The sequence below is a fragment of the Nematolebias whitei genome, chromosome 21 (genome assembly GCF_014905685.2).
Source record: "Nematolebias whitei isolate Nwh7 chromosome 21, NemWhi1, whole genome shotgun sequence".
NCBI classification, from domain to species: Eukaryota; Metazoa; Chordata; class Actinopteri; order Cyprinodontiformes; family Rivulidae; genus Nematolebias; species Nematolebias whitei.
In genome coordinates this window covers 13,894,820-13,918,668 of record NC_056518.1, presented here as the reverse complement: position 1 = coordinate 13,918,668, position 23,849 = coordinate 13,894,820, and the positions used below count along the sequence as shown (strand labels likewise).

Genomic DNA, 23,849 nt, shown 5'->3' with positions numbered 1-23,849 from the left:
GCCTTCAATTTTTAATTACAGTGCCAAGATTTAGCTCCACAGAGCTTAAATCATGAGCAAAATCAAACTGATCATAAGATGATTTTAATTAAATGTTATTTTATCAGCATGATTTAGAAGCGTTGTAGATATAATGCATTCACCCTCACAGTTACAACTCCTGCCCACATAGCTCCTAATGGAGCTTCGTTGTGTCTACAAACACACAAAGAGGAGGGCAAATGTGAAAAGGGGAAGTGATCGCGCCTCTCTCTGAGTTTCACAGTGAGCTCATGTCATTTTTAGAGCTAATCTGATCGTGGCTTCCTTTCTGAAGCAGCTGATCTCGACGGTAAAGACCAGCTCTGGCAGTGACGGATCCTCTCAGACAGAACTGGACTCTGAACCTAAAGAGAATCCGGCGGACGAGGAGGATCAGGATCGTTTAGAGACACTCGGCGCTCAGCCTCAGTCCCCCTCACCAGAGGCAGAGTATGACAAACTGCTGGTAAGTGGAAACATTACTGCATGTTTTACATGTTCTGCAGTGCATGAGTGTGTGCGTGTGCGCTTATCGTGTGTGCATACTTTTACTGCACTATTTACCAGCAGTACTTACATCTGTTTTTACTGAACTCCGAGGAATAAGATGGACTAAGATTGTTGATGCACTTCTAAATAAATGCGACTTATACTCCGTTTTTGTTTTTTTCCTCTTCATGATGCATATTTTGATGCAGCTGTACTCCAGAGAGGTTAAAGTTGACTGCTCTGTGTGTTGATTGTAACAGCGTTCTCAAAAATAAGCTCTGTTGTTTGCAAAGTTTCTTGTAGAAAAGGCCGTGGTGATGCATTATTCAGAGCTTTTTAAATACTTTGACTTTTCTAATCACAGCCACAAGCAGCAAAGGATTTTTCATTTGCTGTAAAGTGCTTTGACAATTAGAGTAATTTACACTCCCAAAGCATGAAAATTCACAGTATAGCCAAGTGTTCTCAGCATGTTTGTGTGATTTATGCAGAACAGCAGGTATCAGTGAGGATGTGAAAGATGAAGAATACTTTCCACTCAAACCTCATGTTTGATTCATGCTCTGACAAGTATATTCAATTATCAACCAGAAAACAAGCTGGTGGCAAACATTGACTGTAAAAAGTGTCTACAAATACATACAGATCTTAAAAACCTCTTAAAACGCAAACTGGATGAAATAAGGAGGCAGAGTTTTGCAGTCTTATCACGTTGTCTTATTCTTGTCTGATATAAGATTCTTGCTGTTCAACTGTCTGGGGTCTTCTTTGATGGATTTTTTGCTGGATGGGAGCATATATATATATATATATAAACTTGTATATACAGTTCTGCTATAGTTATTCTAATGCACCCTTATACCATTAGAGAGGCAGGCCTTTGAACTGTGTTCTGATAACAAGATTGCTAGTCCCTCTCCTCTCGAGTATGGTGGACACAACGTTGTGGTTTCCCAAAATAATTTGAATGTTCATTTGACTGACCACAGAACAGTTATCCACTTTGCCTCATTTTATTTTAAATCAACCCTAGCCCAGAGAAGACGGGAGCACTTCTGGATGGTGTACACTAGGGGTTGAACGAGTATATAATTTTTAAACTTGACATTAACATAAAACCCAAGTAGAACTCAAGTATTTGATGACGTCATAGATCTCAAGATACAAAAATATATAAATAAATAAAACAGCAAAAAAAGGTAATTGTTTACCAAAAAAAAAGACCAACAAAACATTGGGAGCGTATATTATGCTCCTACCATTTATCATACTGCAAATAAGTCACGGGAAAAACTAAACTATTAGTTATTATTATTAAACTGCAAACGTGAAGAAACATGCAGCGCGTCAAAAACGAAACTTAAACCGAAACTGGTTCTGGTTCGGTGGATTGGACCCGGTGTTGCACCATACTCTGTGACCTGCAACAGTGCAACACCGCCCCCTACGGTCATACTTTTTTCATTCTTTTTGACTCTGAGCGTACTTTTATTCCACATATCAAACATATTGTCAAAACAGGATTTTACCATCTAAAAAATATAGCCAGAGTCCGCCCTCTTCTCTCTTTCACTAATACTGAGACTTTGATGCAAGCTTTTATATCTAGCTGTTTAGATTACTGTAATGCACTGCTTTCTGGTCTCCCTAAGAAAAATGTATCCAGCCTTCAGCTGTTACAAAACTCTGCTGCTCGTGTGCTAACCAAAACCAGAAGGCAGGCTCATATTACGCCTGTTTTAAAATCATTGCATTGGCTCCCTGTGCGTCTCGGGGTTGATTTTAAGATTCTTTTAATGGTTTTTAAATGTCTCAATGGTCTCGCACCATCTTATCTTGCAGAGCTGCTATTACCCTATGAACCCCCGCGGACACTAAGGTCCTCTGGCACTGGACTACTAACAGTTCCAATAGTCAGAACTCACACTTACGGTGAGGCTTCTTTCCAGTACTATGGCCCCCGTCTGTGGAATAGTCTGCCGGAGAACCTGAGGAGAGTCCGACGCAGAGACTGTTGTTGTTTTTAAGAGCAGGCTCAAGACCCATCTTTTTAACTGTATTTCCTGAACTGGTTCATTTCTGTTCAGTCTATACATTTTCCATACAATTTTATTTTATTTTATGTGTGTTGTTTGACTTTATTTTGTGGGTTTATTGTTTATAATTCTGTACAGCACTTTGAGCTGCTTTTAGTATGAAGGGTGCTTTATAAATAAAATTGATTGATTGATTGATTGATACGGTGGTCACATAATATGACGTCACTACGGATACCCGACGTTACATTTTTAACCTCGATAGATGTCCTAGCAATCGATGTGTAGATTACTCGAGTACTCTGTTAATGCCCTAGTGTACACATAACCTTCTTATTTGCACATTAGAGCTTTAACCTGCATTTGTGGACACCAGAGTGAACTGTGTAATGATTTGTGGAAGAAGGGCTGCAATATTAACTTGTAGCCTGAACTTTAGAGTTTAGAGATTTTTGAACACTTTTGATATTATGAACAATATATGATGGAATAATATAAAGTCTTCCTAATTTTCCACTGAGGAACTTCTTCATTTTGATGTTCCCTCTTCAGGTGTCTCCACAGTGAGTCATCCTCCTCCATCTCACGCTGTCCTCTGCATCCTCTGTCCTCACTCCAACTACCACCATGTCCTCTCTAACTACATCCATATTTCTCCTCTGTCTTTTTCCTGGCAGCTGCATTTCGAACATCCTTCTACCAGCATACCCACTGTCCTCCTCTGGACATTTCCAAACCATCTCAGTCTGGTCTCTGTAACTTTATCTCCCAGTTGTTCAACCTGTGCTGTTCCTCTGATGATCTCATTCCTAATCTTATCCATCCTTGTCACTCCTAAGGAGAACCTCAACATCTTCATTTCTGTTACTTCCAGTTCTGTCTCCTGTCTTTTTGTCCATGTCTCTGTCTCCAGACCATACAACATAGCTGGTCTCACCACTGTCTTGTAAGCTTTTCTTTTAACCTTTGCTGACACCCTTTTGTTGCGAATGTTCCTGTACAGCGCCCTGAGACAACTTTGTTGTGATTTGGCGCTATATAAATAAACTGAATTGAATCAAATCACTCCTGAAACTTTTCTCCATCCACTCCATCCTGCCTGGACTCTCTTCTTCACCTCTTTACCACACTCCCCATTTTCCTGGACAGTGGACCCCAAGTACTTGAAGTCCTGCACCTTTGTGACCTCTGCTCCTTGTAGCCTCACTGTTCCACATGTACTCTGTTTTACTATGGCTGACTTTCTTTCCTCTTCTTTCAAGTGCATACCTCCACCTCTCCAAGTTCTCTTCCACCTGTTCCCTGTTCTCACCACAGACCACAATGTCATCTGCAAACATAGTCCATGGAGATTTCTACCCATCTGTTAGTTGGTCCATCACCAGAGCAAACAAGAAGGGGCTCAGAGCTGATCCTTGATGCACTCCCACCTCAAAGCTATCTGTCACTCCTACAGCACATCTCACCGCTGTCCTCATACATGTCCTGTACCAGTCTAACATACTTCTCTGCCACCTCTTCCCTTGGCATTCTGTCATGCGTTTTTTTTTCTAAATCCACAAAGACACAATGGAGTTTTTTCTGACCCTCTCTGTAAATTCTTCATCATTATACTCAAAGCAAAGATATCATACCAATTTATTTAGAGCACTTAAAACAGCAACAAGGCCAACCAAAGTGCTGTACAATAGAAACAAACAAGCACAGTGGACAGGAAAACAAAATAAAAATATAGATACAAATAGCAGTGAATAACTAAATGTGTAATGAGCCCCCCCTTTGAAAAGGGGTTGGACCAAAATCACCACCAAAAATAAACAAGTTAAAACCAAGTTTACTGTAAGGACCCGCTTTAGTGTAATTGAGTCGAGACTGGTTCTGGTGTCGAGTTCTGGGTGTCTGGGCTGGAATACCATACCATACCATACCATACCAATTTATTTATATAGCACTTAAAACAGCAACAAGGCCAACCAAAGCTGGAGACAGGGGCAACTGTAATAGACAAAGAGAAGTGACCACTAACCGTCTTGTTGGTTGAGGGGGGTTCCAGAGACTGATGTCGTTCCAGCAGGACTGAGCAGCTGCAGGAGAGGCTGGTTCTGGTGAGAGAAGGCAACCGGCCACATTGGTGAGCCAGTGTTTGGAGTCCGTGAGGTGAAGAGGCTTGTCCAACAGGCGGGGGTCCATAACCAGGAAGCAGATGACCAACGGTACCAATTTGTGAGGCACAGAGGGAAGTCCAGCAGGCGAGAGTCCAAAACCAGGAAGCAGATGGGTGGCAAGACCGACAGGTGAGACGAGAGGACGTAGTCATACAGGCGGGGGACGTTACCGTTTTCAGAGAGACATCAGTCCAGGGGGTCGAGCAGAAGGTGAAGTCAGGCGAGCGATGAGTCAGGAAGCCGGGAAAGCAAAGCAAAGAGGTAAGGAAACAAACCAAGGAACGGGACAGGAGCAAGGACAGGTAGGTGACTAAACTGGGTAAACATTATGAAAAACTATGAGATACAGGAACAAGAGATCAAGAGCGCGGGATATCTTCTTCTTCTTCTTCTTATTGGGGTTTTATGGCGGTGAGCAAACAACTGAAAGGTGCATGGCCGCCACCTACTGGTGTGGAGTATGGACTGGATCAACGTAAAAAAAAAAAAAAACTATATTCTCTCAAACAATCGAGTTTGTTTCAAGTATTGCATTAAAGCTCGAATACTTTCAGACTTTGAATTGTGCTGTAATAATTCAAAAAGATCCAATCTTAATTTCATGTCAGTGAGTCTAGTATTCAGTTGATTCCTTTCAAGACTGTATTTTTGACAATGTATTAACACATGTTCTACATCCTCATCCTCTCCACAGTACCCACATTTTCCTGTATCATGTTTTCCTATAATGAACAATGACTTATTCAACCCAACATGTCCAAATCTTAGCCGTGATAGAACTATTTCCTCCCTTCTGTTTCTTCCAGCGCACCTCATTTCTCCCGTTTTCCTTTGAATTCTATAAAACCAACGTCCTTTTCTTCCTTCCTCCCACTGTTTTTGCCATTTTTCTCTCATTTTTTGTTTAATAATGCTTTTTAATTCTGATTTACTGTATGCTATTTCTATATCCACTACCTCTCTTTTGGTAGCACTTTTCGCTATTTTGTCTACTTTTTCATTTCCTGTTATACCGACATGTGCTGGTATCCATAAGAAAGTCACAGCTAGTCCCATCATTTTCAACCTGTACAGCATTTGTTGTATTTCTACTAATATATCCGGCCGACACTCTGAACCATTATGTTTTAAACTGATTAAAGAAGAGCTAGAATCCGAACATATTATTGTTCTCATCGGTTTAATATCCTCTACCCACTGAACAGCCAATAATAAAGCGACCATTTCTCCCGTATATACCGATAATTTATCAGTGATCCTTTTCCCTACTGACACCCCAAAGCGCGGGATATCTACTGGCAGTAAACTGTTTTCAACTATCTGGCTATCATTCTTCTTCTTTTTCATCGTGGTTGGCAAGCAGCGTTTAGATGTTCATTACCGCCATCTACTGGAATGGAGTGTGGATTGGGATGCTAAATAAATACTACACAAGTTTTTAACAAAAATATATATAAAACAATAATAATATTATTACTATAACTAAATAAAATAATAATAAAATAAGAAAGAAAAAGAAAAAAGGAAACAAATACTATATTCTCTAAAACAAAAAAAACAAACAATATAATCAGAAGTGGGAAGTTTATCCAAAAGATTGTGTATATTCAACTGTAGTTTGTTGTCCTGTAGTCTACGTGCCAGTTCCTTTCTCTCAGCTGAATATTTGGGACAGAATAATAAAACATGATTCACTGTCTCTTCTTGAAAACAAAAGTCACATTTTCCTGTAGGATGTTTTCCCATTTTAAACAATGTACTGTTTAATCTTGTGTGACCAAAACGCAATCTGGATATGACTGTTTCCTCCTTTCTATTTCGTCCTGTTCTCCTCTTCACACCAACTTTCCTTTGAATGTTATAAAACCACCTGCCAGTTCTTTCTTCTTCCCACTGTTTCTGCCATCTTTCCTTCACCTTTTGTTTAATAACTGATTTGATTTCTCCCTTACTGAATGATACCAATATATCAATGTAAGTATTTTTTGTTGCTTGTTTTGCATATTTATCTGCCAACTCATTTCCTTTTATTCCTATATGTGATGGTATCCATATAAATGTAATTAATAAACCCATCGCTTGAATTCTATAAATTAATAATTGAATTTCTAATAAAAGGTCAGGTCTTCTGTCTGAATGATTATTTTTCAATGAGTATAATGAAGAACTTGAATCAGAACATATTACATTCCTTAATGGACGAACTTCCTCAATCCATCCCAGAGCTAAAATGATTCCCATCATCTCTCCTGTGTAGACCGAGACTCCGTCAGTAATTCTTTTACCTGTTTTGAAACTGAATTCTGGAAAAATGAATGAAACCCCGCTACTGTTATTTGAGTTTTTTTATGCATCCGTATAAATTTGGACATATCCATAATACTTACTATCTAAATATGCTTGTGTTGAATGAGAATCTAAAATGTTTTCTTTTTTACGATTTTCCAACAAAGTGAGATCAACATCACTATTAGTTAAAAGAGATGGGTGAACTGGAGACTGAGGGACTGTTTGACTAATATTTATGTGAGATATATCTAAATCTTTTATAATGTTTTCTACAGTCCAGCCAAAGGAATTTAATTTATTTTTCTCTTTTTCACAGCTAGGTTTTAAAATCTCTCGACATGGATGATTTTCATTATGACATTTTAAATGACACCAGTAAGTTGAAAGTATTTGTAATTGTCTAAGCTGAAGTGGCATTTCTCCCATTTCCACCAGTAAAGCTGATGTTGGAGTTGTTCTGATGGCACCTGTACATAATCTCAAGGCTTGATGCTGAATATTATCTAATTTTTGAGTAATGTATCTGATGCTGACCCAAATGCTATACTGCCTTAATCAAATAAGGACCTAATTAAACCTGTGTATATTGATTTCAGTGATTTCCTCTCAGCTCCCCACCAAACACCTCATTACATTTAACACTCTCTTACATTTATCTATTATGTTTTGAATATGCACTTTACAAGTACGTTTGTCTGGCAATCACCCTGTGTGAGAGTCTGACTTATAAAGGGTGCAGAGACAGGTGCAGCTAATTGAAAAGTAATCAGAGCTGTAGGTGCTGCAATGAAGACAAACTGGTTTGATCAGTGAAGACAACCTTAACCCCACACATGCAGACAGAAGAGAAGGATCCACAGACACCAAGCAGTACACAGGGTGATAGAAGATCTAACCTAGCAGGCGTGAATTGTGACAAAATGGCCAACGCTGTAGACTACAGACAGGATTAAAACAAATCACACCGTGTCAAAGGCAAGGGAATAAAAGTGTGTTTTCAAGTGAGACTTAAAGACTGAGAGTGTGGGAGCCTGCCTGACACGCAGTGGCAACTCATTCCACAGTCTTGGACCTGCAACAGAGAAAGCCCTGTCACCTCTGAGCTTACGACGGGTTTCTGGAACTGAAAGAAGCATCTGGTCCGCTGACCTCAGAGAGCGCGGTGGGACATATGGCTGCAGAAGATCAGTGGGATAGGATGGGGCAGAACTGTTCAGTGATTTAAAAACAGACATGAGTATTTTGAACTGGATCCGAAGGTGAATGGGTAGCCAGTGCAGGGAGGCCAAGACTGGAGTAATGTGCTCTCTATGGCCTGTACCAGTTAAAAATGGGGCGGCAGCTTTTTGGACCAGTTGTAGACGTGCAGTGGAGGACTGACTGATTCCAAACAGAAGCGCATTGCAGTAGTCGCGCCTGGATGTTATGAATGCATGGATCGCTGTTTCAATATTCTTTTTGGACAATATGGGCTTCAGCTTAGACCGCCGCCTCAGCTGAAAAAAAAACAGGATTTATCAATCATGTTTACATGACTGTTGAGTTTTAAGGAAGGGTCCAAGATGGCATCTGTGGTGCTCTTTCTCTGCATGAAACCATATAGTCACAAATAGTCACCTGTCATCTAAGTCTAGCTTCCACAACTCTCTCCCAGATCTTGATCGTGTGGCTTAACTTTCCTTTTGTCCCTCTGTCTCCTGGCACGTTTCTCTCCTCGTGGTCTTCGACTAACAGTAGTGACATTTCTGCTGTCAACAGCACCGTGACGGTCTTTGTTAGCACAGGTCTGAACTGCTCTGATATGGTGTGGTTTGGACAAACTTGCTTATTAGTTTTGGCAAAAGTGTTTTGCATTGGTTACCCTTCCTGACACAACCCTCAACATGTACCTGGGCTTGGGACCAGCACAAGAGATACACTGTCTTATGCTCTCTAGTGACTGGTTTACAATTTTCCTTTGAGGAACGTTATCCAGAAATTATTCCACTATTTTAAAATGCAGTTTTTCCACTGATGAACCTCTTCCCATCTTTACTTCTGAGAGCTTCATCCTCTGTAAAATTCTCTTTTTGTATCCAGTCCTATTATAGACCTGTTGTCAGTTAACCTAATGATAGCAAACTATAAAACCACAAACTTTAGCCTTTTGTTACTCCTGTCTCATCATATTTGAGATGCACTGTTGCATCGGTCTTTTTTTTTAAAGATACTGTTTTACATTTTATACGTTTACTATATTCAATTACAAATAAAGTATGTGCGTTCTATTTTTAGTCCCAACGTTTTTCAGAATTGTGGTTTAATTTGTTTAGGAAACGTCATGATCAGTTCCTTTTCTTCCTTTGAAAACTGTCATTCTTGCCAAATAAAATCTCCACGTTGTTGACGGTGTTGCTGACAGGATGTGGAGGCGGTGTCGCTGCCTGACGGACAGCTCTGCTTGTTGGCGCTTCCACCAGAATTCTGTCAGGGAGAGGGTCCAGAGGCCGTGCTGTACCTCAAACTGATCTGCCGCTACATCACCGACGGCAAGGTGGGGATAAGAAACATTGCTCTGATTGTTGTCAGTAATAAACTCATTTCATCATTTCTGTCCCTGTCAGGGCGTGGTTGCTGGTATCCTGCTGGTGACGTCTAATAAAATCTTCTTTGACCCGAGTAAGACTCATCCTCTGGTGAAGGAGCATGGCTGTGAGGAGTACCTCCTGTCCTGCTCTGTCGACTCTCTGACATCTGTCTCCTTCTTCTCTGACATCTCCCACATCCACTTCAACATCGCCCAGCAGAGGTCAGCAGGGATTTGACGTATCTTATCGCAAACAAGACTTAAATTAGACGACAAGCCAACGCAGCCACTTTTTCTTGCTTTTATTATAGGAGAGACAAAAAAGGAAGGAACTTTTTCAAGAAGCTCAAAAATGCCAAACGCCGAGCAGGCTGCCTCAGAAACCACAAGGAGGGGGAGGCTCTTTCAGCTCTGGCTTCATCACAGTCCAAGGTTGCCTCAGAGGAGGAGGAGGCAGAGAGCAGAGACATGGTGGAGGCTGAGCGGGAGCTGGACCGCAGCTCTCGGGAGGTGTTGTCAGAGGAGTCTGTGGGTGGCCTGGCTGGCCTGAGCAGCACCACCTTCTGCTGTGGAGGTCAAGACACGGAGAGTAACACAGAGGACACAGACAAGTCCTCTGTGGACAGTCAGAACGCAGGTGTGAACTACGTCTGGCTGGTAAATGTGCTGCCTTCTTATTTACATTCTCTTTACTCTGACTCTGTTCATCTTTTAGTGCCTCGAAGGACATCTTCAGGGAGCCTCGGGGGCTGGATGTTTGTGCGGCTGCGGGTTCAGTCGCCTTCAGGAAAGAAGACGGGTTCAAGCAGAACGTTACCCAGGAGGGACGCCTGGCTGGCTCTGTCACAGGAAAGGTAAGAAATGCCCAAGTGTTTTTTTTTTTATTGGTCGAAGCAGATGGCCGCTCGTCCTGAGCCTGGTTCTGCTGGAGGTTTCTTCCTGTGAAAAGGGAGTTTTTCCTTTCCACTGTTGCCACTGTGCTTGCTCAGGTTGGGAGACTGTGACGAAGTGGAGATTCAACTAAATCTGCTGACTTCATTAGATAGAGAACTTTACTAATTGGCTTTTTATGTACCGTATTTTCCAGTGTATAAGTCACATTAGTCAAAAAAAGCATCACGAAGAGGGAAAAACATAAAGCCTTCGATCCAGAAGGCTTCATCAGTCAAGGAAACACACAACACAAAACTGATTCGTCCCCCAACAGCTCACTCCAAAGTGGAACAAACCAGTTATGCTGGTGCTAAGTTGGTCTATTTGGAATGCCCCCTCCTCCATTGCCTTGCCTTCCTTGTTGAGTCGTGTCAAACTGTTTCAGCACAAAAAAAGAAACTGTCCAGATGACCTGACTGAAAAATGTTGGATTGTATACCTGGATTATTGAGCATGGACTTTGTTGTTTTCAAACAGTATGTGGATGTTTCAGTACAGTGCCCTGAGACGACTTCTGTCATAACTTGGCGCTATATATCCATCCATCCATCCATCCATCCATTATGTTTACCCTCTTCCTCCTTTTCGGTTCATGGTGGTCACTGGTGTCCATGTCCAGCCATCACTGTGTGAGAGGCGGGGGACACCCTGGACAGGCCTCCAGTCCATCACAGGGACACATAGAGACAAATGAGCGTATGACCCTAACAGCGTAGGTTCACCTCAAAAGATTTACAAAACAACTCATTTTAGTCGGTTTAAACCTTAAAAGTCAGGATAAAATTGATTGGAGTGGTAATTTCTGTGATGGTGATGCTCCCACTCTTAGGTACGAGGGCGTGAGTGTAATGATTTTATAAAGCACGTGCTGTTCTGAGCACTTGTGAGCGCACAATGGTCCAACAAACTAAACTGGACGATCCTCTGAATGATCATAAAGAAAACGCACAATGCGCTTCTCTAATGAGGTTTTAGAATTAATCACAAATACTGACCAAAACCTTTTTTAAAACTCGCAACGATTTTCATTTGTCAGTTTTTGTGCCTAATATTCACTTTTGCTTGCGCTTGTGTTCATGAACCACCAGATAAAGTTAGTTAAAAGCAATCATTGGATGTACGTCTTCAACTGATTAACTTTTAAAGTTCACAACACATTTACAACACGTACTCCAAGTACTCTTGTTAACTTTGTCTGTTGGCAAAGTATCTGAGGAACGTCTGAATAGATTTTAATGAAACTCTTGGAAAGTAATCATTGGACAAGCATCTACAACTGATTAACTTTTGGAGTCAATCCATTAACAGATGGTCGCCACGATAATCAAAATTAGCTAATACCAAAATGGATATAACAGTCAGTTTTACAGATATTCAGCTACATTTTGATGCAGTCCTAGTTGATAGACTTAATAAAACATAATTTGAGTGCGACCCTTTGCAATACGACATTATTTTAAAGGCTTTTTTTTTTTTTTAAACAAGATAAAGTTAGTGTGAAACTGCCACGAAAGATGTCAGGTCATGTATCTACCTTCACTGAATGACGAGCCTTTAACTGCAGATGTTTTGTGTTTGTGTGTTTTTTCTTTTGGTGTTGCTGCTGCTGGTTTTTCCAAAGTGAACGAGGATCCATTCATTTCAATGAGTGACTCTTTAACGCCTCTGTCCTCTCTGAATGCGCTTTTACAAGAACGTTTTTTTTAGGAGTTGCTTTAGTTTTGTTCACTTGAGTTCAACACACGATGTAAAAAAAAAAACTGATTTAAAGTCAACGTGTTGGCTCGCTGGTCATCTCTACTCCTGCGTTCTGCTGCAGCTCCGACGAGCTGCGGACCTACCTGAAGCGCCTCCGGCCAGACCTGCGCGTGCTCGAGGGAGAGGAAGAGGGGGACCACGACGAAGAGGGGTTTGTTCTCATTGAGGACCAAGGAGAGGAGGAGGAGGAGGAAGAGGAGGAGACGCTCTCGACGCAGCTCAGCTCAGGGGATGACTGGGAGGTGAGCGGGTTTAGTTTGGTCTCATAGGACAGTCAGACAAGACGTTAAAGAGACGTAGAGAGCAACGGGTGAGTTTACATCTGAATATACTTCCAGAACAAACAGGTTTGAACGTGTTCCTTCAAACCCGTCGCTGTTTGTTTCTGCAGATGGTGCCGATGGAGGAGAGCAAGGACAAACCAGCTCTGGTCATCGACCGGGAACCTGAAGGGCTCAGTAATGTCGTGGAGGGCAGCCATATTTTGGAAGCCTCACACGTCAAGGAGGTGAGCAGCGTCTCCTCTGATCTGACTCCACAACCCGAGTCTCTTTGAGTCTGTGAGATTCTTTTTGTGACTCTTTGGTTGTTTTAATAGACTCATCAAAACTCCAGTTCAAATTACAAAAGTATTACTGTACTTTTCACCGTATAAGCCGCACCTTTTTGCATAATTTGCATGCCCTGCGACTTATACAGCGAAGCGACGTATTTATGTTTTTTTCCCATATTTATCACCAATTTTTGTCTGAGATCTGACGATTTCATTCATTCTGACATGGAAAATATTGAACACTACCATTTTCAGCCTCTAGAGGGCATTCGACTAGCCAAGCATGTCATTAATAGGTAAAAGTGGCTATTAATGAGACGCTTGTCTTGCCATACCAAGCCACCTTCGTCTCGCTCCAGAACTCCTGGAGCAAACGTCAAATCAGCTGCATTTTGTCACACCGTCCAGGTGAAATGCAGCTGATTTGACCGTTAAAGTGCATTTATTAAGGAAACGTTAGACTGAGACACACCTTTACTATAATTTCAAGCAAATAAATAGTTGTTTTTAAGTGTTAATCTTGTTAAATTGTTGTTAAAGTCCTCCCGTGCACGCTCCCGCGGCCGCCATTTGGCAGCCAATCAATTTTTGGCACAACACCGGCCCATGTTTCCGGGTTGTCAGCGGTGACACATAATAGATGCGACTTATTTATGTGTTTTTCACTTTATTAGACATATTTAGACTGATGCGACTTATCCGGCGGTGCAACGTGTACAGCAGCCAGTACGGTAATCAACATAAACACTGCTGCAACTTTTTTTAAATAAGTGGATCAAGTCAAACTTTGCCACTCTGGTTTAAAAAGTTAGTTCAGGTTTTACTCGAGCGTTGACCTTGGTAATATTTCACAGCTGCATGTTTGTGTGGCGCAGCCTGAACACATCGTATAGCCATCACATTATTCAGGTTAATTTACCTTCGATGTCCCGTTCTTTTGTTCCAGCTGTGTAAGGAGCTGCCCCCCAGGACCGTCGGCCGCACGTGGCAGCTGACCTACAGCACGTCGCGTCACGGCGCCAGCCTCAAGTCTCTGTACAGAAAACTGGGCTCCACAGATTCTCCTGTGCTGATCGTCATCAAGGACGCACTTGATGAGGTACAAGCTTTAACACGAACTATAGATCGGATGTTTTGTTTACAGTTGCTGCGTTCTGTGACTCTGTCCTGTGGATCTGTCAGGTTTTCGGAGCCTTCCTGTCCCACCCTCTGAGACCCAGTGAGACGTTCTACGGTACTGGAGAAACCTTTCTCTTCATGTTGCGTCCTCGATTCAAGGTAAGAAAGATGATACAGTTAACACACAAATTCTGCATTTCATGCGTGGTTTTAGGATGCAATTTAGGACCAGAAAATTAAAAGACAAAAATCATCTTCGGACAAAGATGTTGGGAAGTAACGTTACTGTTTTGTCAAACCTTGAAAAAAAAATGTAAATGTGTGGTCTCATGAGATATCACCTTGTGCTCAAAGTATTTATTATGAATGACTCTCAGCTACCACCACATCAAATTTTAGCTTGATATCTGTGAAACTGACTGACTTGTAGCCATTTTGTGTTAGCTATATCCAGTTAGCTGTGATGACCATCTTGAATCAGAAATACCTCAAAAGATAAACTATTGTAGATGTACATCTATTAATTACTTTGTGAAAGTTTCTTTGAAATCCATCCAGTGGTTCAGGAGATATTTTGCTAACAGACAAACAGGGTTAACTCCAACAATTAACACTAAGGATTTAAGCATAGAACTTGTGTATCGAGTAGCCTTTGAAATATGCGCTGTGAAAGATCTTCAGCTACTTACGCACCAAGTTTTAGCTCATTATCTGTAAAACTGATTGAATTATAGCGTTTTTAGGATCTATAAGGTCAGTTGGCTGCGGCGGCCATCTTGAATAGGGTTAGTTACAAAAGTTAAACAGTTGTAGTTGAACATCCAATAATTACTTGGTGAAAGTTTAATTAACGTCCAGCCAGTGGTTCATGAAGTATTTTACTAAAAAGACACAGTCACTAACTGTTGTCCTCCTTTGCCTTTCAGCGAATGTCAGCTTGAAGAATGAGCACAACTTCATCATTTTTTATGCATTTTGGAAAATAATCAGTTATTTGTTGTCCCTTAGTGTTTCAGGTGGACTGGAGAGAACTCCTTCTTCATTAAAGGAGACTTGGACTCCTTTGCAGTTGGTGGAGGAAGGTAACTCTAACTTTGACCTTTTTTTTGTCTAATTTCTACCTGTATGAGAAATATGATATCCTTTGTACTCATCAGTGGCCACTTTGGGCTGTGGGTGGATGAGAGTCTGTATCGGGGCCGCAGCAGCCCTTGCTACACCTTCAACAACTGCTGCCTCTCTGAAACCGATGACTTCCGCATCATGGAGCTGGAGGTGTGGACGCTCAGCAGCTGAGGAGAAGCGATGGCTTCTTCCTGTTGGACTCGGTCACCGCTTGAATAAAAGTATCTTTATTTGTCACCAAGCAAACGACAAGCTGCTTCTTTGTTTCATGAAGAAATCCATCTATATCAACTGGATTCATCTGTGATCGTGGATTTTTGTGAACTCGTTGAGGCTCACAGTCCCAGTGAGTTTCCGGCAGCTGATGGTTTTTTAAATGTTCGACTCCTTCCTGTGGGTTTGGCAGTGAAACTGGACAAAAACTGGATTCTTTAAATCCTCTCACTTTGCTCTTAATGTGAATTAGCAACTTCAATAATTTCATAATTGTATAAATACAATGAGGCGTCTGCCCTGCGACCTCATGCATGACTGTACTTTCATGTAACGTTCAGGTGTAACGAGGAAGACGTTCCTCTCCAGCCAACTCTTCCTTGTCACGACCACACGTTTTTATTTGATTTTTTTTGGCCTTTTCATCAGAGATAGTTTCCCCGAGTACACGGAGCTGCAGTTTGAGAGGACCCTCTTTCAAGAACATGCCTTTTATTTAAAACATTGACTCATTGCTGCAGTTTCTGCACGTGAAAGAATAAATGATGAACTTGTCATTCAGCTCAACGGATAACTACAGGCTACTCTGCTCACATTGTACAGTACTGTAATAAATAAAACAAATAAACACCATGCGCATTTGATGTCTTGATATGATGACGGCATCTTAAGTTGTCTCAAAAATACAAAAGCAGTTTTATTTGAAAAATAAAGTATTTTTGAAAGAAAAGTATGTTGTCAACATGTGGTCCGAGGGCCAAAAGTGGCCCTTGGACAATCTTCATGTGGACCTTAATTTTCTTATAATTTTTAAATAGGTTGATGAAAACCTGTTTGTTTTTGTTTTAATCAATGGAACTTTAAAAGTCTAAAAATCTTAGACAAATACATTGAAATCCTTTAAATAAGACGGGCTAAAACTAGTTAATTTAAAGTTATATTTCCAGAACTAGGTTGAACCTTTAAGATATTTTCATATTCAAACTAACACATACACTGTCACATGAGCCAGTTTACAAAATGTCTGATTCCTGAAGAGTATCGAGATTTTTTTTTTAATCAAGCATGCTACAACACAAAAAAAAGTCTTCCAGATTATGTTTTAATACAATTTATTTTCCAGTTCCAGCCCCTTGACTGCTTTAAACATCGTACGGACAGGATTTTATACATGTCAAATTTAAAATTCTAGTATTGTGCAATCTGTTGGCACTCAAGAGTTTGTGTTCATGATTCTCAGCTACTTGCTCACAAAACTTCAGCTCAGTATTCATGACCTACTGACATTCTTTGCTAAAGACAGTTAGCTGTGGCAGCCATCTTAAATGAGGTCAAAGTTCATGAGTTGTTGATGTACATCCAGAGACGTGAGAAGAAACATGTCAAGAACATGCAAATTGTCAGTTTAACCTACACAGCACTGATTTTTTTTTTTTTTTTGTTGCTAAAATGTAAAATAAGTTGTTTCATATTCGTTAAGTATAAAAAAGTGTGACTGAATTTATCTGACAAACAAACAAAACAACACTTTTTGGTTTGGATTTCATCTGATTCACAAAAGCAAAAACATTTTTAACACAGTTTCAAACTCTAAAATAATATAATTTTATGTGCAACAGTCTAGCTCAGTTTTTTTTTTTTTGTTTCCTGCTGGTTTTGTGCGCTCCTCCGAGTGAGAGGATGGAGTTTCCTCCAGCAGCCCCGGCAACAAAATCAGACGCCCCCCAGCTCAGAGAGCTTTCAGGTGAAGTCTTCACAAACTGCAGAGACACAGCTGGAGGCAACAACATCACCTCCACTGAGAGCGCCAAGAACAGCAGGAAGATCTGCTTTAAACACTGAAAACAATCAGCTTTAGGCGGCGCGTTGTGTTGGGATGTCACGTGACACGCCTCCGCTGACATTTTTAATGACTAACCTGCAGCTGCAGGCACGTCAGTCGTGTGCACTCAGAATACAAAACCTGTATAAAAACGTCATTTTTAACCAAGAAAAATGCTCAAATGAGGAACGGAGGACAAAAGGCAAACTTGTTTCCCAGCTGCCAACACAGATTAGACAATCTATATATTGTTGGTGTTTTCTTAATAATCAGAATAATTGTCCCTTTCAGAAGTTGAAAGTCTCTATGAGCACGTTACTGTGCCATGTACTCCTTCGCTTTCTCCAGCCCCTCTTTCAGGAAGGTAATATACGTGGATGTGGAGGGGTCTTCAAACCCCCCAGAAAAGCTCAGAGTTGCTCCTTCGTCCTCAGGCTTCATGGCTGTTTGGTCCAGGAAGTAGTTAGCATTAATGTGGTGGACCTAGAAAATACATATATGGGACTAGTTATGCAATGCTGTGGTAATTACTACAATCCAAAGCGCATGAGGCATTCAGAGGAAGTGTTCTGCTGCATTTTAACATTTGGTGTTTTCCTATAATTTGATGGCAATAGTAACAGCTGTACTTACAATGGTTCCATTAGGCAGGGCCACCATCATCTCTACTGGGAAACTGTAATTTTCCAGGTGTAAACGGGCCTTTGTACTCAGAGCAGGGTTCTGGTCGTCAGCCTGACACAGAAAAAAAGTTAATATGGACGTAATCATTTTTAAATGTATTCAACCTTTCTTTCACCTCAATCCCATTGAGATGAAAAATCTCTTTTGTAAGAGAGTCCTGGCCAAGACAGCCCACAGAGGTTACAGAACATTCACAGCAAAACAGAAAAAGTTAACTCCGTCATAAATTAATCCGTTAAGATTTCTCATTTACACGTGATTCCTTCTCCAAATCAGTACGAGCAGCCTTAAAACCGTTTCGTGACAACAAACTCCTTTAGGTTCATGTATTTCTGCAGCGGGTTCCAAGAAGATGGAGCAGAAAAATGACAAGATTTCTTTCCAAGTTCAGTTCAAACTTTAGGCACCGAGAGTAAAATTAAGTTCTCACAACGAAGAGCGTATCCTCCGGTGGACTTTCTCTTTATAAAGGCCAACAGATACGAAGGAAGAAGTCCCAGTATGGATTTATAAATAAAAATATGCCAATGGCGGCGTCTACGAGAGGCCAAGGCCGTCCAGCCAACCCAGCTGTATAAAGTGCAATGATGTGTAAAACTTTATAAACCTGTTATAAATCTTAAAACTCCACGATAAACAGTATCCAGTGAATAAAGACATTTAAGAGGAGCATGCATGTATAAAGTGTCACCATAGTCCAGTACAGACATAAAAGCAGCATCAACCAGTCGCTTTCTAGCCTCAAAAGATCGACGGGATCTGATCCTGAAATAAAATCCCAATTTTAATCTCAGTTTCTTCACCAGCTGTTGAATGTGGGAAGTAAAAGACAAAAACTCATCTATTTAAAAATCCTAAATATTTATACTGTGATACTTTTTCAATTTTCAGGCCTTCGGCTGTAATGACTGGAAGATCCTGACTTTCAAATCTCCCATTGGAAAACAGCGTCACCTTCCATGTATCAGCATTCGCAACAAGCTTACGGTGATAACGATTTGTTGGTAGTTTGATTCTTTTCTGGTTTCACTGAGTGCTCACCTGCATGTTCTCCAGCTCTTTGACCAGAGACCAGCTGCTGATGAAGCTCTGGTTGAGCAGAGCCAGAACGGGCGAACTTTCCAGGACTGTCTCCCGGAGAGTTCGCCCCGAACCTGCAGAGGCAGAAGGACGTGAAAACCCACCACTAACTACAAAACTAGTTTCTGAACTCACACTGATGATTTTTAACTACCAAACGTGTTCATCTTTCATCACAGTCTGAAAAGTGAAAGTTGTTTTTTTTACCATGTTTCTCCTTTAAAAAGAGACAATCTGCAGCAGAGCAGCCGGTTGTGAAACTATGTCGTTAGTGATGAGCTCACCTCAGCAGGACTGGTCGTCTAAAGCTCCCCAGAGCAGAATAGAATGCACCAGCTTCTTCTCTGCCTCAGCTCGCTCAAAAGCCTCTGGAAAAGGCAAGTATGGCACCTAAAAGGACCCGCAACATCAGCTACAAAGCGTTTGTGAAAGCGCACTAGTGATTCTCTCTTGTGGAGGTTTACCTTCTTAAACGGGTAGAAGGTCACCTCCAAGCGTCTTAAGGCTTCTTCCTGACTGATCTCTGAACTCCAATGAATTTCCTCGAAAACAAACTGGATCGGCTCTCCGCCGCCAGCGCCTCTGCTGTCAATGACATTTCCCTCCTCGTCCATGATGGTGGAGGGAGTGGACGGGCCTGATGACTGCAGCTCCAACTAGAAAACATCAAGAGAAACTTTACACGTTGAAATAACATAAATAAGTCGTATTATATCTGTAGCTGTACCTGAGGCAGGTATCCGATGTCGACCTCCATGTTGCTGCTCTCACTGGCTCCGTACAGCCACTCCATGTCCACGTTGAGAGACCTGCAACACGCAGGTCAGGTGACACTGGAACTGCAGCAAGATGAAGGAAACATACAGCAGCTTACCGGTCATTAGGGACGTAGAGGTGGAGGTGGCGGACGTGCGAAGCGTCTTTCGAGAGGACGATGTTGCCTGTGAACTGTCCCGGAGTGAACCAGAAGGGAAAGTTGGGGACCTCGTTGAGCTGGAACTCTGCGTGAATCCTGCCGGGCGTGAAGAGACGGAACAGCTGAGGAACGCTTTAAAAAGTTTTAAAAGCTTCACAGAACAATTCACAAATCAGGACAACGTGTAGCTTGTAATGTAACCTTTCAATTTACAGGTGCTGGTCATAAAATTAGAATATCATGAAAAAGTTTATTTATTTCAGTAATTCCATTCAAAAAGTGAAACTTGTATATTATATTCATTCATTACACACAGACTGATTTATTTCAAATGCTTATTTCTTTTAATGTTGATGATTATAACTGACAACTAATAAAAAAACAAAATTCAGCATCTCAGAAAATTAGAATATTGTGAAAAGGTTCAATATTGAAGACACCTGGTGCCACTCTAATCAGCTAATTAACTCAAAACACATGCATAGGCCTTTAAATGGTCTCAGTCTAGTTCTGTTGGCTACACAATCATGGGGAAGACTGCTGACTTGACAGTTGTCTAAAAGACTATCATTGACATCTTGCACAAGGAGGGCAAGATACAAAGGTCATTGCTAAAGAGGCTGGCTGTTCACAGAGCTCTGTGTCCAAGCACATTGATAGAGAGGTGAAGGGAAGGAAAAGATGTGGTAGAAAAAAGTGTACAAGCAACAAAGATAACTGCAGCCTGGAGAGGATTGTGAAACAAAACCATTTCCAAAATGTGGGGGAGATTTACAAAGAGTAGACTGCAGCTGGAGTCAGTGCTTCAAGAACCACCACGCTCAGACGTTCCTTGTGTCAAGCCACTCTTGAACAACAGAAAGTGTCAGAAGCGTCTCGCCTGGGACTGCTGCTGAGTGGTCCAAAGTTATGTTCTCTGATGAAAATAAATTTTGCATTTCCTTTGGAAATCAAGGTCCCAGAGTCTGGAGGAAGAGAGGAGAGGCACAGAATCCACATTGCTTTAGGTCCAGTGTCAAGTTTCCACAGTCAGTGATGGTTTGGGGTGCCATGTCATCTGCTGGTGTTGGTCCACTGTGTTTTCTGAGGTCTAAGGTCAACACAGTCATCTACCAGGAAGTTTTAGAGACTTCCTGCTTCCTGCTGCTGACCAACTTTATGGAGATGCAGATTTCATTTTCTAACAGGACTTGGCACCTGCACACAGTGCCAAAGCTACCAGTACCTGGTTTAAGGACCATGTATCCCTGTTCTTAATTGGCCAGCAAACTTGCCTGACATTAACCCCATAGAAAATCTATGGGGTATTGTGAAGAGGAAGATGAGATACACCAGATCCAACAATTCAGAAGAGCTGAAGGCCACTATCAGAGTAACCTGGGCTCTCAGAACACCTGAGCAGTGACACAGACTGATCCACTCCATGACACAACACATTGATGCAGTAATCCAGAGAAAAGGAGTCTCAAGTATTGATGATGTACATGTTCATACTTTTCAGTTGGCCAACATTTCTAAAAATATATTTTTTAATTGGTCTTAAGTAATGTTTTAATTTTCTGAGATACTGAATTTGGGGTTTTCATTAGTTGTCAGTTGTAATCATCAACATTAAAAGAAATAAACATTTGAAATAAATCAGTCTGTGTGTAATGAATGGATATAATATACAAGTTTCACTTTTTGAATGGAATTACTGAAATAAATCAACTTTTCATGATATTCTCATTTTATGACCAGCACCTGTAAATGGTACCAAGAGAAAACTTTATTAGGACATGAACCCCGGGCTGGATCGATCTTAGTGGTTTGATTGTACACCGACAGTGGCTGCCTGCCAGAATAAACAACAACATTAATATTCATTATGATTCCTGGACAGTCAGAATAAAAAGGGAAAATTCTGCTGAACCAGCAAAAATATGACGAAGCACCATCGAGGTCATTCTTGCCTCCTCCTGTCTCACTCCTCACCTGAAGACGATGTCATAATAAAAATCGCTGCTGGCACGAATGCAGGCGACTGTTCCCTGTGGAGCGAAACGTGATTTGATGAAGGGCCGAGGGTGGAACATGCTCAACAAGGAGTGGATGAGAACCTGCAGCAGGAAGGAAAGGCCTTAAACACAGAGAGAAAAGGACAATCCAAACAGACTGAGCAGGAAAACATTTTTTAGGGCATTACTTCTTTGCCTTTTGGGGCGGGAGGGTGGTACCGATTGTTGGGCAGGTATCCAGTGAAGATGTTGAGCTCACTGGGAATCACCCACCAAGTGTCTCCAACCTCCATCTTGTTTTTTGGGGGTAGAAATGCTCTGAACTGGCTGGCAAAGAAAGACAGCGAAGGCACCGCAGGGCTCTTCCAAGAGCGAAGGCCGCTTAGCGAGCTGTGAGAAACCTGGGCCACAAAAAATATACACAAGCACAAAGATAATTACAAATCCTCCGACAGCTGTTGTTTTTATAAAACACTAAGCACGCTGTTAAAAAAAAACAGCACGGAGAGCTGGGAGGCTTCTTACTCCCAGGAAACCGTCCTTGCTTTTCGTCATGGAGTCGAGCAGCAGAGCCTGCATTTTGGCTTCCAAGATCAAAGTCTCCCCATTTGGGTCATGAATCTCCTCCTCCTCCAAATCCACTGGGGCTGTGATCCCTGTGAGGATTCCCAACACAGTTAGTGCGTGTTTTATGTGATCAGAGGAAGAACGAACTAAAACTGAAAGGACGCACCTGTGAGTTTCTCCGCAATGGGTTTGAACTCCTCGGGACTGAGATAGAGGTCGTGGTCGGCGTCCAAGGAGGAGAAGAGAAAAAGGCCCTCGGCACCAAGAGTTCGAACGCTCTCTTTCTGGTGGAAGGAAACGTGGATTAAAAGAGATGCTCGCCGTTAGAACACGCTTCAGAGGTTCTGAACAGCATCAAAACTAGGACACGGAACGATGACATCACTTGTAATACAAAATGTTAAATATTTGGGAGGACTAATCATCAAAAATGCTGTTGCTGATGCACGATTCCAGTAAACGTTACTAAAGTCAGGATGTAATTTAATCTCAGGAGCTCAGTCTGGATGAAGATCAGCCTCAGGGTTACAGATTACACACAGGAATGTAGACCACCCTCTCTAATGATGCAAGAGTCTGCACAATGGAGGGTCCAGAGGGGCCCAACAACAGTTTGTTGTGTTTTATCAGCAGCTGGTAGACAGAACCACCCACCTAATAAAAGCTTCCAGTAAAAGGTGGGAAAGCTTTTAAAACCAGATGCACAATGTGGACAAACGAAAAATCCCCATACAACCACAGGTCATTGAACGCCCCAGCAGCTCACAGAGAGTCAGCTTCATCCATGTTCTCCATAAATTACGCCCTGAGGTACGAAACGAGCATTCCAGATGTGGAGCTTACGTGACGTTTGAGGAGCTGGACATCCTGGTAGTGCTTAATCCCAAACGCTAGAAGCGGCACAGCGCAGAACACCAGCAAGGTCCACGTCCCCCTGGAGAACCAGGACCCAGAGCCCGTGGCCGGGTGCCCGTTAGAGTCCGTCTCCGGGCTCCTTTTATCGACGTCTGCGGCCATCTCTGACCCCACTTAGAGCAGCTGTTTAGAGGAAGACATCTTAAGTAGTCCCTCAAAAATAACTTTTCTCCTTTAGACTGAGAATTAGCACAAAGCTGCGCGAGTCTGAAGTCGAGTACTAGCGTCGCTCGCGCATGCGTACTGTAAGCTAGCAGCACTGGTTCCCACATCCCATCTGGAACCAAAAGGATGCGGTCAGAGGTGTCAAGTTACCCCGTGACTGCCATAATAAACCGGAAGTACTGTTTGCAAAATGTCAAATTAAAAGCCCAAACGGATTATTTTCCTCTCACTAATAGCACTATGGATAAAATATATTTTAATGTATGAATACAAATCACAAATTAACTTGTACTGAGCTCAATGAGAGAAACAAAAGCGAGTAAATTTGCAACATATCCGGTTTCAAGTGATTTTATTTATTAAACTCAAACCGGAAGTTAGGTTTAATATTTTAAGCACTTTGTATTTTTACACAAGGGGACACATTTAAAGGGGC

At 41.7% G+C, this 23,849-nt stretch overlaps 2 protein-coding genes across 2 annotated transcripts in view; one reads left to right on the top strand and one right to left on the bottom strand.

Annotated features, from left to right (window-relative positions):
- si:ch211-15d5.11 (nuclear receptor coactivator 7) overlaps positions 1 to 15,281 on the top strand; it is a gene marked incomplete in the record, with an annotated part of 25,922 nt that extends 10,641 nt beyond the window's left edge. Inside the window, 11 exon segments of the mRNA XM_037695537.1 lie at positions 320 to 487; positions 9,402 to 9,533; positions 9,604 to 9,788; positions 9,878 to 10,203; positions 10,282 to 10,420; positions 12,319 to 12,499; positions 12,649 to 12,765; positions 13,757 to 13,909; positions 13,993 to 14,088; positions 14,938 to 15,011; positions 15,087 to 15,281. Of these exon segments, the coding sequence (XP_037551465.1) occupies positions 320 to 487; positions 9,402 to 9,533; positions 9,604 to 9,788; positions 9,878 to 10,203; positions 10,282 to 10,420; positions 12,319 to 12,499; positions 12,649 to 12,765; positions 13,757 to 13,909; positions 13,993 to 14,088; positions 14,938 to 15,011; positions 15,087 to 15,225 (1,710 nt within the window).
- Positions 15,282 to 16,367: 1,086 nt separating this feature from the next.
- Positions 16,368 to 23,512, bottom strand: selenon (selenoprotein N). The gene is made up of 12 exons (XM_037695409.1): positions 23,177 to 23,512; positions 22,500 to 22,617; positions 22,292 to 22,422; positions 21,955 to 22,167; positions 21,744 to 21,868; positions 19,728 to 19,865; positions 19,581 to 19,662; positions 19,318 to 19,509; positions 19,138 to 19,243; positions 18,815 to 18,927; positions 17,723 to 17,824; positions 16,368 to 17,572 (listed from the first exon to the last, which is right to left on the bottom strand). Exons 1-12 carry the CDS (start codon positions 23,348 to 23,350, stop codon positions 17,405 to 17,407), a joined length of 1,662 nt encoding a protein of 553 aa, XP_037551337.1. The 5' UTR covers positions 23,351 to 23,512; the 3' UTR covers positions 16,368 to 17,404.
- Between the last annotated feature and the right edge of the window lie 337 nt (positions 23,513 to 23,849).